Source organism: Melanerpes formicivorus, unplaced genomic scaffold (genome assembly GCF_026170545.1).
Source record: "Melanerpes formicivorus ecotype bairdi unplaced genomic scaffold, bMelFor1.0.p_v2 SCAF_10, whole genome shotgun sequence".
Classification (NCBI taxonomy): Eukaryota; Metazoa; Chordata; class Aves; order Piciformes; family Picidae; genus Melanerpes; species Melanerpes formicivorus.
In genome coordinates, this window is record NW_027142362.1 from 24,334,334 (window position 1) to 24,349,567 (window position 15,234).

Below are 15,234 nucleotides of genomic sequence, written 5' to 3' on the forward strand. Positions count from 1 at the left end.
CTGCTGGGCTCGGGTTTGTTTCCAGAAGACAGGAAGCTCTTTGTGGGCATGCTGGGGAAGCAGCAGAGCGAGGATGACGTCCGGCGCCTCTTCGAGCCCTTCGGCCAGATCGAGGAGTGCACCATCCTCCGGGGGCCCGATGGTGCCAGCAAAGGTGGGCTCCGGCGAGCCGGGGGAGCACCCCGTGGGGCCCACGGAGTGTGGGAGCCTGCTGGCTAGGCGGCGCTGGCTCCCAATACAGCCGAAGCCAACCTCCTCCCCTCCGTGTCCCCTCTCTGCTGGCAGGTTGTGCCTTTGTGAAGTACGGCAGCCACGCCGAGGCCCAGGCTGCCATCAACAGCCTGCACGGCAGCCAAACCATGCCGGTAAGTGCCAGGCTCTCACCCTGCCCCGTTTGACCCGGTGCTGCCTTGCCTAATCCAATCACCGGCTAATTTGATCCTCTGTCTAATTGGATCAGAATCCTACAGACGGGCAATTTGTTGGCCAGATCACCCCGAGGCTCAGCCGAGCCCCGGGCAGGGAGTGGTGGGCGCGCAGGGCTAATTCCCTGGGCGCTAGAGAGAGGGAAAGGAAAGGGGCTCTGCTTAATTAACGCCGAAGGTCAGGAGTGGGAACGAGGAGGGGAAGAAGGAAACAGAGGTCAGGGAGCCGCCGCCGGGGAGAGCGAGAGAAAAAAAGGAGCTATAATTAAACCTCCCATCGATCGCTGCTTGCCGCTGCCAAGCCGAGCTGCGTCCCCGGGGCCCCGCACGCTGGCGGCGGATCCCTCCCTCCCTCCACGGAGCAGGGAGGAGCTTTCCAGGGGCGTCGTCGAGGTCTCACCACCTTCCCTCCCCGCCCCCGCCGTCCCAGGGCGCCTCGTCCAGCCTGGTGGTGAAGTTCGCGGACACGGATAAGGAGCGGACCCTGCGGCGGATGCATCAGATGGCAGGGCAGCTGGGCATCTTCAACCCCATGACCATCCAGTTCGGCGCCTACGGAGCCTACACGCAAGCGGTAGGGGCTGGCGCCGGGCAGGACCTGGGCGGGGGGGAGGGAGGGTGGGTTCTGGGGGAGCCCCACGAGTCGGAGTGGGGGCCGGTTTTACCTGTGTGGGGTCGGACCGATGCCAGCGGGTGCCTGCCAGACTTGGTGTGGCAGTGTTGAGGGGCATGGCAGAAGGCTTTGCTCCCCCTCGGGTGAGGCTGGCATGGCTGTAGGGCACTCAGACCTCCTTTAGCACCACCTAGAGCTCCTCCTGTGCCCAGCTCCGGGGGTGGGTGAAGGTTATCTCTCCCATCTGGGTGCTGAGAGGGGATGCTAACTGTCCCTCCTGCCTTGTCTCCCACTCCCCCTTCTCTCTGCCTCCCCCTCCCCTGCTCTGAAGATCATGCAGCAGCAGGCGGCCCTGATGGCAGCGGCGCAGGGGACCTGCCTGAACCCCATGGCCGCCATCGCCGCCGCCCAGATGCAGCAGATGGCCGCCTTCAACGTCAGCGGGCTGGTGGCTGCCCCGCTCACCCCCTCTTCAGGTGCCACCTTCCCTCCCTCTGCTCGCCCCTCCCGCTCGGAGCAGGGGGTGAGGGTGCTGACACCCCCCTCCCCTCCCCTCTCCTCTCCCCACCCCCGCCGCAGGTACCAGCACCCCCCCGGGGATCAGCACGGCGCCCGTGCCCAGCATCGCTACGCCCATCGGGGTCAACGGCTTCAGCCCCCTGCCGCCGCAGACCAACGGGCAGCCTGCCTCCGACACCATCTACACCAACGGCATCCACCCCTACCCAGGTGACCTGCCCCACGCCCCCCGGGCTGGCAGCGGGGCGGCTCGCGGGGGGCACGCGAGGGGCAGTTTGTCGAGGCACAGATGGGCCCAGCAGGACCTGAGCTGTCACAGAGGCACAGCATGGTCCAGGCTGGAAGGGACCTCCGAAGCTCATCCAGTCTGACCTCCCCCACAGTCAGCAGGGACATCCCCAACCAGATCAGGCTGCCCAGGGCCTTGTTCAGCCTCACCTTGAATATCTCCAGGGATGGGACCCCAAGCACCTCCCTGGGCAACCTGTTGCAGTGTTCCACCACCCTCCTGGTGCAGAACCTGTTCCTAACATCCAATCTCAATCTGCTCTGCTCCAGTTTGAAGCCATTGCCCCTGGTCCTGTCCCTGCAGGAAAAGTGTCTCTTTCCAGCCTTCCTGGAGCACCCATCAGGTACTGGCAGGCTGCTGTTAGGTCTCCCTGGAGCCTTCTCTTCTCCAGGCTGAACACCCCCAGCTCCCTCAGCCTGTCCTCACAGCAGAGCTGCTCCAACCCCCTGAGCATTTTTGTGGCCCCAGTACAAACCCTCTCTTCCTCAAGGTGTAGAAGGAGTAGGAACCATCTCCCTGCTTTGAGAATCACAGAATTGTCAGGGCTGGAAGGGAGCTCAAGGCTCAGCCAGCTCCAACCCCCCCCTGCCATGGGCAGGGACACCTCACACCACAGCAGGTTGCTTACAGCCACCTCCAGCCTGGCTGCAAACACCTCCAGGCAGGAGGCTTCCACCACCTCCCTGGGCAGCCTGGGCCAGGCTCTCACCACCCTCCTGGGGAACAACTTCTTCCTCACAGCCAATCTCAATCTCCCCACTTCTAGTGCTGCTCCATCCCCCCCAGTCCTATCCCTCCCTGACACCCTCAAAAGTTCCTCCCCAGCTTTCTTGTAGGCTCCTTTCAGATCCTGGAAGGCCACCAGAAGGTTTCCTTCTCCAGAAGCAGCACCCAAGTCCCTGGAGCTCTGGAACCTCCATTAACTGAGTGTGGGTGAAGCAGGGGCTGCAGGTGCCAACATCCAGAGCATGGCTTAGCAGTGACACCTGGAATAGGAGGAAGCTCTCCTCCAACACAGGCTGGTGCCTCGCCTGTGCCATGATCAGGAGTTGGCTGGGCAAAACCTCAGGGTGCTGCCCCCAGTCTATTCCCATCCAAACCAGAATCCTGGCCTGGATCAGCAATGGTGTGGCCAGCAGGAGCAGGGCAGGGATTGTTCCCCTGTACTCAGTGCTGCTGAGACCACAACCTGACTACAGGGTTCAGTTTTGGGGCCCTCACTCCAAGAAAGACATGGAGGTGCTGGAGCAGGTCCAGAGCAGGGCAGCAAAGCTGGAAAAGGGACTGGAGAACAGGGCTGGGGAGGGACCTGGGGTTGTTTAGTCTGGAGAAAAGGAGGCTGAGGGGAGACCTTCTGTCTCTCTACAACTCCCTGGAATGAGGCTGGAGCCAGGTGGGGGTCAGTCTCCTCTCCCAAGGAACAAGGGACAGGACAAGAGGAAACTGTCTCAAGTTGCACCAGGGGAGGTTTAGGTTGGCCATGAGGAACAATTTCTTCCCCAAAAGGGTTGTCAAGGCCTGGCCCAGGCTGCCCAGGGCAGTGGTGGAGTCTCCATCCCTGAAGGGGTTTAAAAGCTGTGGAGCTGTGGTGCTGAGGGTCACGGGTTAGCGGTGCCCTGGCAGTGCTGGGTTCAGGGTTGGACTTGCTGTGACTCTCACCACACTGGCTGGAGCAGCTGTGCACCCATCCCTACCAAATTCCCTCCTGCCCTGGCATGGTTGCTCTCCCTGGGAGCTGCCCAGCCCCAGGTTCCTCTTGCTCATTCTCTCTTCCTTCTCTCCTCTTTTCTCTCCCCAGCTCAAAGCCCCACGGTGGCAGATCCCCTCCAGCAGGCCTACGCAGGCATGCAGCACTATGCAGGTCTCAAACTTTGCTTTGTCCTCCTTCCCTCTCTCCCTTCTTTGCTCCTCAGCCTGATTTTTGGTAGTGGGGATCATCGCCTCAGGGTTTGAAGCGCAAGACTGGGGCACCGTCCCCAGGTGGTGGGTGCGGGGTGCTGTGCCCCTGCAGGAGCCCTGGGGGTGACACTGATGCAGGGCACTATCCCCTCGTCCCCAGCAGCACAGATGTGCTCCCAGCACACATCTGCAGGGAGGAAAGTGAATGTTAATGCTCATGGGGCTCAGATGACTCTGTGGGGGAGAGCTGCTGGCTGTACCTAGGAGAGAGGTGAGGTCTGGGTGGTGATGGAGGGCTGGCCCCGTGCTGGATCCTGCTGGGAGAGGTGGCCATGGAGGCACCAAGACAGCAAAACCCCTTGGGATGGTGGTTGTGTGGCCAAGCCTGAGAGGCTGGGCCTCAGAGAGAAGGGAATCAAAGCAGCCTGTGGAGGAACACTGAGTCCAGCAGGTGTTGAGTTAGGAGCACTGGCAGTGACTCTCAGATTTCCTACAGAGAAACCAAGCTTTGAACCCAAACTGTTGGTTGTTCTTTTCCAACCAAAAGTGTTGGCTTTCCTCAGCTTGGAGACTGCATTCCTGCTGCCACCAAGGCCTGCAGCCCTGTCACCACAGAGTCCCTGTAGCCTGGGCCACCTTGGTGTCTCCAGACCTCATTACCATGGTGTCCCCACAGACTCCATCACCCTGGTGTCCCCCCAGACCTGCAGACCTTGGTGTCCCCACAGACATGCTTGTCTTGGTGTCCCCATATCCCCTGCCCACTCAGCATCCATCTGGTGATGCAGCCTCCATCACCTGGGAGAGAGCCATTCCTGCATCGGGGTGGGAAGGCCCAAGCCAGCAGCCCCGGGGCAGCTCCCTCCAGGGTGGCAGTGGGGGACAGGGCTGTCTGCAGCCCATGGTAGGGCTGGGGTGGGGTCTCACGGCTGTGTTTGTGTCCCTCCAGCAGCATACCCCACCGCCTACGCACCCATCAGCCAAGCCTTCCCCCAGCAAGCTCCCCTCATCCCGCAGCAGCAGCGAGAAGGTGAGGGCCGGAGGAGGGCTCCTCGCCGCGGGGGCCGCCGGCTCCTCGCCTCCCCCCTGCCCCCCAGCAGTGAGCCTTGCCTCCTGCCTGACCTGGGCCTGTCCTTTGTGTCCCCCTCCCCCAGGTCCCGAGGGCTGTAACCTGTTCATTTATCACCTGCCCCAGGAGTTCGGGGACGCGGAGCTCACGCAGATGTTCTTGCCCTTTGGCAACGTCATCTCTGCCAAAGTCTTTGTGGACCGTGCCACCAACCAGAGCAAATGCTTTGGTGAGTCCTGCCCCCTGCCTCTCCCCCACAGTCCCCACTCAGGGCTCCAGCCCTCCCTGGTGGCCCAGCTTGGCAGTCCAGCCCTTCTCAGAGTCCTGCCTCGGGGCTGGCACTTCCCAGCGTCTCATCTCGGGGGTCTGACTCTAGCCAACGTGCCCAGCCTGGGGGTTCAGCTCACCCTGCTGGCCCAGCTCCAGGATCCATCTCCCCTCTACATCCCAGCTCAGGGGCTCAGCTCACCCTGCTGGCCCAGCTCCAGGATCCATCTCCCCTCTACATCCCAGCCTGGGGGTTCAGCTCACCCTGCTGGCCCAGCTCCAGGATCCATCTCCCCTCTACATCCCAGCCTGGGGGTTCAGCTCACCCTGCTGGCCCAGCTCCAGGATCCATCTCCCCTCTACATCCCAGCTCAGGGGTTGAGCTCACCCTGCTGGCCCAGCTCCAGGATCCATCTCCCCTCTACATCCCAGCTCAGGGGTTGAGCTCACCCTGCTGGCCCAGCTCCAGGATCCATCTCCCTTCTACATCCCAGCTCAGGGGTTGAGCTCACCCTGCTGGCCCAGCTCCAGGATCCATCTCCCCTCTACATCCCAGCTCAGGGGCTGAGCTCACCCTGCTGGCCCAGCTCCAGGATCCATCTCCCCTCTACATCCCAGCTCAGGGGCTGAGCTCACCCTGCTGGCCCAGCTCCAGGATCCATCTCCCCTCTACATCCCAGCTCAGGGGTTGAGCTCACCCTGCTGGCCCAGCTCCAGGATCCATCTCCCCTCTACATCCCAGCTCAGGGGCTGAGCTCACCCTGCTGGCCCAGCTCCAGGATCCATCTCCCCTCTACATCCCAGCTCAGGGGCTCAGCTCACCCTGCTGGCCCAGCTCCAGGATCCATCTCTCCTCCACACCCCAGCTTGGAGCCCCAGCTCTCCCTGACACTTTAGCCTTGCTCTCTATGGTCTCCAGCTGTCTCTACCCAGCATCCTAGCTCATGGTTCTGTCTCTTCCCAGTGTCCCAGCTCAGGGGGCTAGCTCTCTTCAAAGACTCATCTTGGGGTCTGTCTGGATCTCCCCAGTGTCCCCAGTTCAGGGTTTGCTTTTCCCTGGTGTCCAGCTCAGAGATGCAGCTCTCCCTGGTGTACCCAGTTCAGGCATCCAGCTCTCCCCAGCACCCCAGCTCAGGGTCTGGCTTTGCCTGGTCTCCAGCTCAGGGATCCAGCTCTCCCTGATGTCCTAGCTCAGAGGTTCTGCTCTCCTCAACATTCCCAGCTCAGGCATCTGGCTCTGACATCCCAGCTCAGGGGTTTGGCTGGGGGGTGACTGAAGCTGCAGAGTGGCTGGAGCAAGAGGGCTTTGTCCTGGGGCCAGCTCTGTGTCCTGCCTCATGCCAGCACAGGACTCCCCTTCCTGCTGTCCCCTTGGATGCTGTCCACCGTGGCCTTGGCCCAGCTTCCCTGCCCACAGGCCTGCCAGGGAGGGCTGGGCACTGTGTGTCACTGCCCTGTCTGCTCTGCTGCCACCAAGGCTGCAGCCCTGTCCCCACAGGGGCCCTGTAGCCTGGGGTCACCTTGGTGACCTCACACAGCCTGGGTCACCTTGGTGTCTCTAGACCTCATTACCATGGGCAGGGACTGGCTGGAAAGCAGCCCTGAGGAGAGAGCCTTGGGGGTGCTGGGGGAGGAGAAGCTCACCAGGAGCTCTCAGTGTGCACTTGCAGCCCAGAAAGCCAACCAGAGCCTGGGCTGCAGCAGAAGTGTGGCCAGCAGGGCAAGGGAGGTGATTCTCCCCCTCTGCTCAGCTCTGCTGAGACCCCACCTGGAGTACTGCCTCCAGTTCTGGAGCCCCTATGACAAGAGGGATCTGGAGGTGCTGGAAGGTGTCCAGAGCAGGGCCAGGAGGATGAGCAGAGGGCTGGAGCTGCTCTGCTGTGAGGACAGACTGAAGGAGTTGGGGCTGTTCAGTCTGGAGAGGAGAAGGCTCTGAGGTGACCTAATGTGCCTATGGGTGAGAATTAGAGGGAAGGTCAACAAGGCTGACATCCTGGTTGGAGTCTGTTATAGACCACCCAACCAGGAGGAAGATCACAGTGTCACAGTATCACCAAGGTTGGAAGAGACCTCGAGGATCATTGAGTCCAAGCTGTCACCACAGACCTCATGACTAGACCATGGCACCAAGTGCCACATCCAGTCCCCTCTTCAACACCTCCAGGGATGGGGACTCCACCACCTCCCTGGGCAGCACATCCCAATGGCTAACGACTCTCTCTGGGAAGAACTTTCTCCTCACCTCCAGCCTAAACCTCCCCTGGCACAGCTTGAGACTGTGTCCTCTTGTTCTGGGGCTGCTTGCCTGTGAGAAGAGCCCAACCCCCAGCTGGCTCCAACCTCCCTGCAGGGAGTTGCAGAGAGCAAGAAGGTCTCCCCTGAGCCTCCTCTTCTGCAGGCTAAGCAAGCCCAGCTCCCTCAGCCTCTCCTCCCAGGTCTGTGCTCCAGACCCCTCCCCAGCCTCCTTGCCCTTCTCTGGACACCTTCAAGTCTCTCAATGTCCTTCTGACACTGAGGAGCCCAGAGCTGGACACAGGACTCAAGGTGTGGCCTAACCAATGCAGAGCCCAGGGCACAATGACTTCCCTGCTCCTGCTGGCCACACTGTTCCTGCTGCAGGCCAGGATGCCCTTGGCCTTCTTGGCCCCCTGGGCACACTGCTGGCTCATGTTCAGGCAGCTGTCAATCAGCACCCCCAGGTCTCTCTCTGTTTGGCAGCTCTCAGCCACTCTGTCCCCAGCCTGTAGCTCTGCATGGGGTTGCTGTGGCCAAAGTGCAGCCCCTGGCACTGGGACTTGTTGAATGCCATCCTGTTGGCCTCTGCCCATCTGTCCAGTCGGTCGAGGTCCCTCTGCAGAGCCCTTCTGCCCTCTGACTGACCAACCTCTGCTCCCAGCTTGGTGTCAGCTGCAAACTTGCTGATGACTGACTCAATGTCCTCCTCCAGATCATCAGTGAAGATGTTAAAGAGCACAGGGCCCAGCACTGATCCCTGGGGCACAGCACTGGTGCCTGGCTGCCAGCTGGCTGTGGCACCATTCACCACCACTCTCTGGGCTCAGCCTCCAGCCAGTTCCTAACCCAGCTCAGAGAGCTGCTGTCCCAGCCAGGGGCTGACAGCTTGGCCAGGAGGTTGCTGTGGGGGATGGTGTCAAAGGCCTTGCTGAAGTCCAGGCAGACCACATCCACAGCCTGCCCCACATCCACCAGGCAGTCACCTGGGCATAGAAGGAGATCAGGTTGCTCAGGCAGGACCTGCCCTTCCTAAATCCATTCTGGCTGGACCTGAGCCCTTGGCCACCCTTCAGCTGCAGTTATTGCCCCCAGGATAATCTGCTCCCTCACTTTCCCTGGCACTGAGGTCAGGCTGCCAGGCCTGGAGTTTCCAGGTTCCTCCATCCGACCCTTCTTATGGATGGGGACCACACTGGCCAGTTTCAGTCACCTGGGACCTCTCCAGTGAGCCAGGACCAGAGGAAAATGATGGAGAGCAGCCTGGCCAGCACATCTGCCAGCTCTCTCAGCACCCTAGGATGGATCCCATCTGGTCCCATGGACTTGTGAGTGTCCAAGTGGCTCAGCAGGTCCTGAACTAATTCCTCATGGATTTCCAGGGCACTACACTGCTCCCCGACCCCATTGCCCAGCTCAGGAGGCCACTTGTCCCGAACTCCTGCCTTGCTGTTAAACATTGAGGCAAAGAAGGTGTTCAGGACCTCAGCCTTTTCCTCATCTTCAGCCACAGTGTTCCCCTCCAGGTCCAATAAGCAGTGCAGGTTCTTCTTGCCTTTCTTTTTAGTGTTAATGTATTTGTAACAATGCTTTTTATTGTCTCTCACAGAGGTGTTCAGCTTCAGTTCCAGCTGGGCCTTAGCCTCCCTAATTTTATTCCTACATAATCTAACAGCTTCCTTAAACACATCAGGAGAAGTCTTCCCCTCCTTCCAAAGGTGATACAGCCTCTTCTTCCCCCTTAAATCCTCCAGGAGCTGCTTGCTCATCCAGGCCCAGAGCCTTCCCCTGGGCTCATCTTTGGGCACACGGGAACTGCCAGTTCCTGTGCCTTCAAGAGCTCCTGTTTGAAGTAGCTCCAACCCTCCTGAACCCCTTGGTTCATGAGGGCTGGTACCCAGGGGACTTTGCAGACAAGTTTCTTAAACAGGCTGCAGTTTGCCCTCCTGCAGTCCAAGGTGAAGGTTCTGTTGGTGCTCCTCCCTAGCTCCCTGCATATTGAAACCTTCACTATCTCGTGGTCACTGCACCCTAGGCAGCCTCCCACCATCACCTCTCCCACCAGCCCTTCCCTATTGGAGCACAGCAGGTCAAGCAGAGCCTGTCCCCTGGTAGGCTCACTTAACAGCTGTGTCAGGAAGCAGTCCTCCATTCACTCCAGGAATCTTCTGGACTGTCTCCTCTCTGCTGAATTAAGTTCCCAGCAGATATCTGGGAGGTTGAAGTCGCCAACAAGGACAAGATCTGATGGTCTTGAGACAGCCTCCAGCTGCTTGTAGAACAACTCATCAGCCGCCTCATCCTGGTTGGGTGGTCTGTAACAGATTCCAACCAGGATGTCAGATTTGTTAGGCTGCCCTCTGATTTTAACCCACAGGCTCTCAACTCCCTCATCCTCCACCTCAAGTTGTGTGGCAGAGAGTGACTCCCTAATGCACAGAGCCACCCCTCCTCCTCTTCTCCCTCGCCTGTCTCTCCTAAAGAGCCTGTAGCCCCCCAGTGCAGCACTCCAATCGTGGGTGTTGTCCCACCAAGTTTCTGAGATGGCAACGACATCATAGTCACCCAGGTGGACCAGGACCTCCAGCTCCTCGTGCTTGTTGCCCAGGCTGCCTGCATTGGTGTACCTGCACTGCAGCTGGGTTCCTGACTTCTCAACTGACCCTACCTTGTGCCCTAGATGTTGATGAGGCATTCTATAGACAGCTTAGGGCTGTCTCAGGATCACCTGACCTTGTTCTCATGGGCAACTTCAACCTGCCTGACATCTGCTGGGATCTCAGCACAGCAGAGAGGAGGCAGTCTAGGAGGTTCTTAGAATGCATGGGGGACAGCTTCTTATCCCAGGTGCTGCGAGAGCCTACCAGGGGTAAGGCTCTGCTTGACCTCCTCTTCACCAACAGGGAAGGGCTGGTGGGTGATGAGGTGGTCAGAGGGTGTTTAGGGGCCATGACCTCCTCTTCACCAACAGGGAAGGGCTGGTGAGTGATGAGGTGGTCAGAGGGTGTTTAGGGGCCAGTGACCATGAGATAATTAAATTCTCAGTATTCAGTCAAGCTAAGAGGGGCAGCAAGAAGACCTCCACTCTGGACTGCCAGAGGGCAGACTTCAGGTGACTCAAGGAACTAACTCAGAAGGTTCCTTGGGAAACAAAGGGGTCCAGGAGAGCTGGACCTACTTCAAGGAAGAACTCCTGGAGGCTCAGGGACAGGCTGTGCCAATGTGCCGGAAGATGAGCCGCCGGGGCAGACGGCCAGCCTGGATGGGCAATGAGCTTCTAAAAGAACTAAGGGTAAAAAAGAGGGTGTGTCACCTTTGGAAGAAAGGGGAGGCAACCCATGGAATGTTTAAGGATGTTGCTAGGTCTTGTAGGAAGAAAATTAGGGAGGCAAAAGCACATTTGGAGCTTAGCCTGGCACTGCTGTGAAGGACAACAAAAAGTCCTTCTATAAATACATTAATAGCAAGAGGAAGGGCAGAGACAACCTCCACTCCTTGGTGGTCACGGAGGGGAAGGTTGTATCAAAGGATGAGGCAAAGGCAGAGGTACTTAACACCTTCTTTGCCTCAATTTTTACTAGCAGCACAGAATGTCTTCCAGACAGCTGGCCTGCAGAGCTGACAGAAGGAGCCAGGGAGCTGCATAGTTTCCCTATGTTCCAGGAGCAGGGAGTTGGAACTCTCCTCAGCCGCCTGGATCCCCACAAGTCCATGGGACCAGATGGGATCCATCCTAGGGTGCTGAGAGAGCTGGCAGAGGAGCTGACAAGCTGCTCTCCATCACTGGCTCACTGGAGAGGTCCCAGAGGACTGGAAGCTGGCCAACGTGGTGCCCATCCACAAGAAGGGCAGGTTGGATGAGCCAGGGAATTCCAGGCCTGTCAGCCTGACCTCAGTGCCAGGCAAGATCATGGAACAGTCATCCTGAGTGCAATCACACAGCACTTAGAGGATGGCCAAGGGATCAGGCCCAGCCAGCATGGATTTAGGAAGGGCAGGTCCTGCCTGACCAACCTGATCTCCTTCCATGCCCAGGAGACTGCCTGGTGGATGTGGGGCAGGCTGGGGATGGAGTCTGCCTGGACTGCAGCAAGGCCTTTGACACCATCCCCCACAGCAAACTCCTGGCCAAGCTGTCAGCCCCTGGCTGGGACAGCAGCTCTCTGAGCTGGGTTAGGAACTGGCTGGAGGCTGAGCCCAGAGAGTGGTGGTGAATGGTGCCACAGCCAGCTGGCAGCCAGGCACCAGTGCTGTGCCCCAGGGATCAGTGCTGGGCCCTGTGCTCTTTAACATCTTCATTGATGATCTGGAGGAGGGCATTGAGTCCAGCATCAGTAAATTTGCAGCTGACACCAAGCTGGGGGCAGGAGTTGATCTGCTGGAGGGCAGAGAGGCTCTGCAGAGGGACCTTGCCAGGCTGCACAGACGGGCAGAGGCCAAGGGCAGGAGATTGAACACATCCAAGTGCCAGGGGCTGCACTTTGGCCACAGCAACCCCAGGCAGTGCTACAGGCTGGGGTCAGAGTGGCTGAGAGCAGCCAGGCAGAGAGGGACCTGGGGGTGCTGGTTGATGGTAGGCTGAACATGAGCCTGCAGTGTGCCCAGGCAGCCAGGAGGGCCAATGGCATCCTGGCCTGCATCAGGAAGAGTGTGGCCAGCAGGAGCAGGGAGGTGATTGTGCCCCTGTACACTGCACTGCTTAGGCCACACCTTGAGTCCTGTGTCCAGTTCTGGGCCCCTCAGTTTAGGAAGGAGGTTGACTTGCTGGAAGGTGTCCAGAGAAGGGCAAGGAGGCTGGGGAGGGGCTTGGAGCACAGCCCTGTGAGGAGAGGCTGAGGGAGCTGGGGTTGCTTAGCCTGCAGAAGAGGAGACTCAGGGGTGACCTTATTGCTCTCTACAACTACCTGAAGGGAGGTTGTAGACAGGCAGAGGTTGGTCTCTTCTCCCAGGCAGCCAGCACCAGAACAAGAGGACACAGTCTCAGGCTGTGCCAGGGGAGGTTAAGGCTGGAGGTTAGGAAGAAGTTCTACACAGAGAGAGTGATTGCCCATTGGAATGGGCTGCCCGGGGAGGTGGTGGAGTCCCCATCCCTGGAGGCACACAGGAGGAGACTTGATGGGGTGCTTGGTGCCATGGGTTAGTTGATTAGGTGGTGTTGGATTGGTTGATGGGTTGGACATGATGATCTTGAAGGTCTCTTCCAACCTGGTCTATTCTATTCTATTCTATTCTATTCTATTCTATTCTATTCTATTCTAATGGCCTTCCAGGATCTGAAGGGGGCTACAGGAAGGCTGGGGAGGGACTGCTCAGGATCTCAGGCAGTGCTAGGACTAGGGGGAATGGAATGAAGCTGGAGGTGGGGAGATTGAGGCTGGAGGGGAGGAGGAAGTTCTTCCCCATGAGAGTGGTGAAGCCCTGGCATGGGTTGTGCAGGGAGGTGGTTGGGGCCCTGTCCCTGGAGGTGTTTAAGAGCAGGCTGGATGAGGCTCTGGGCAGCCTGATCTAGTGTGGGGTGTCCCTGCCCATGGCAGGGGGGTTGGAACTGGATGATCCTTGTGGTCCCTTCCAACCCTGACTGATACTGTGATAGTACTACGACGATACTATGGTGTCCCCACAGACCTCATCACCCTGGTGCCCACCAGACCTGCAGACTTTGGTATCCCCACACACCTCATAGAACCACAAGACTCAGCCAGTCCCAAACCCCCTGCCATGGGCAGGGACACCTCACACCACAGCAGCTTGCTCACAGCCACCTCCAGCCTGGCTGCAAACACCTCCAGGCAGGAGGCTTCCACCACCTCCCTGGGCAACCTGTGCCAGGCTCTCACCACCCTCCTGGGGAACAACTTCTTCCTCACAGCCAATCTCAATCTCCCCTCTTCTAGTTTTGCTCCATCCCCCTCAGTCCTATCACTCCCTGACACCCTCAGAAGTCCCTCCCCAGCTTTCTTGGAGCCCCCTGCAGATCCTGGAAGGCCAGAATGAGGTCTCCTGGGAGCCTTCTCCTCTCCAGCCTGCACAACCCCAGCTCCCTCAGTCTGTGCTCACAGCAGAGCAGCTCCAGCCCTCTGCTCATCCTTGTGGCTCTTCTCTAAACACCTTCCAGCTCCCTGGTACCACCCCAGACCTGCAGACCTTGGTGTCCCCACAGATGTGCTTGTCCTGGTGTCCCCATATTCCCTGTCGACTCAGCATCCATGGGGGCTCCATCACCCCTCTGGTGATGCAGACTCCCTCAGCCAGGTGTCCCCTGAGCCCTCACCTCCCATCCTTCTGTCTCCACAGCCCCACTCACCTTGGTATCCCCACAGCCTCCCTCCCTTTAGTGTCCCTGCAGGCCTCATCACTTGGATAGAATGTGTCACCCCAGCACCCCCACAGCTCCTCAGTGTCCCTACCAACCACTCCAGTGTCCCTGGGGACCCAAAGGCCTCGGTGCCCCCACAGGTGCCAGCAGCCCCTCACCCACTGCCTTGCAGTCAGGGGTTGTGCTGTGCCCTCCTCTGCCGGCACCCCCAGCCCCGGGGGCTCGGCAGGGGCTCGGGCAGGGTGTGAGCGGCAGGCCGGGAGGTGACGGAGTGCTGTGTGCCCCGGGGCCAGGGTTCGTCAGCTTCGACAATCCGACCAGCGCTCAGGCAGCCATCCAGGCCATGAACGGCTTCCAGATCGGCATGAAGAGGCTAAAAGTGCAGCTAAAGAGGCCGAAAGATGCCAACAGACCCTACTGACCCCTGCTCACCTCGGCCCTGCGCACAGGTACCTGCCCTGCTCCTGGGGGCTGCCCCCGGGGCTGGGCTGGCTGAGGGTGGGCTCCGGCATGTGCAGGGGGCTCTGCTCCCGGGGCTGGCAGAGTGTGTGTGCAAACTGGCACCTGGGGCCTTCCCTGCCTCTCTCCAGCTTCCCTTCCATCTCACTCCATTCCTCCTTCCCTTCGTCCTTCCCTCTGTCCCTCTCCCCATCCCTCCCTCTATTCTTCCTTCCCTCTGTCCCTTTGTTCATCCTTCCATCCCTCTCACAGTCCCTCTCTCCAGCCTTCCTTCCCTCCCTCCCTCTTCATCCTTTCCTGTCCCTCTCCCCATCTTCTTCTGTCTTCCTCCAGCCTTCCTCCCCTCCATCCCTCCCTCTCTCCATCCTTCCCTCCATCACTCTCTCCATCTCTCCATCCTTCTTTCCCTCCACCTCTCTCCATCCTTCTTTCCCTCCACCTCTGTCCATCCTTCCCTCCACCCCTCTCCACCCATCCCTCCACCCCTCTCCATCCTTCTTTCCCTCCACCTCCCTCCATCCTTCTCTCCATCCTGCCTTCCTGCTCTCCCTCTCCCTGTCCCTCTCTCCCTGCTGCGCTGCCCACCCCCAGCCCGGGGCTGACAGCCCCTTCCCTGTTTTGCAGGTCGGGCGTCCCGCGGTGTCTGACGACTTTCCCCTTCCCCACGTGCAGTATCCAAACCTGTAACTCTCTTTCTTTGCAACACATCCCGGAGGAGGAGGAGGAAGACGACGAGGAGGTGATGGAGAAGGCAGCGAAGAGGAGAAACCATTCTGGTTGTAGCTTTTCTGTTTTGATTTCTTTTCCCAAACCGGTCTTGTTTGCCACTTGACGGGAACGAGCGAGGAGGAGGAGGAAGGAGGAGAGCGATGCCAGGCCGGGGAGCTGCCCCTCGCCACCGGCGGCTCGCCGCCACTCAGCCGCAGTCCTCCCCGGGGCAGGAAGGACCGACGGCCCCCGGGGCGGGCGGGGCCACCATCTGCCCTCGCTTCTGGTTGGGGATTTTTGGTTTGGTTGGTTTCGGTTGGTTGTTTTTGGCTTTTTTTTTGTTTTGTTTTGTTTATTTTTTAGAGTCGTTGCTGGTTTTTTTTTTCCCAAGCACTCATTTTGCTGCTACCGATTTCCCAGGAGAAAAAAAACACAAAC

General features: G+C 59.3%; 1 protein-coding gene across 6 annotated transcripts in view; it reads left to right on the top strand.

Moving 5' to 3' along the window:
- Positions 1-14,865, top strand: part of CELF6 (CUGBP Elav-like family member 6) — a 34,661-nt gene extending 19,796 nt beyond the window's left edge. For 2 of the 6 annotated variants that reach the window (XM_068144302.1, XM_068144306.1), the window contains 10 exons: positions 26-154; positions 286-365; positions 856-999; positions 1,370-1,514; positions 1,618-1,767; positions 3,645-3,707; positions 4,695-4,775; positions 4,900-5,043; positions 13,923-14,078; positions 14,713-14,865. In XM_068144302.1, coding sequence (XP_068000403.1) covers positions 26-154; positions 286-365; positions 856-999; positions 1,370-1,514; positions 1,618-1,767; positions 3,645-3,707; positions 4,695-4,775; positions 4,900-5,043; positions 13,923-14,050 — 1,064 coding nt within the window. In that variant the 3' untranslated portion in view covers positions 14,051-14,078; positions 14,713-14,865. The remainder of the gene's footprint in view (positions 1-25; positions 155-285; positions 366-855; positions 1,000-1,369; positions 1,515-1,617; positions 1,768-3,644; positions 3,708-4,694; positions 4,776-4,899; positions 5,044-13,922; positions 14,079-14,712) is intronic. The other 4 variants (XM_068144308.1, XM_068144307.1, XM_068144304.1 and 1 more) reach the window with 3 other exon arrangements.
- Positions 14,866-15,234: the final 369 nt, after the last annotated feature.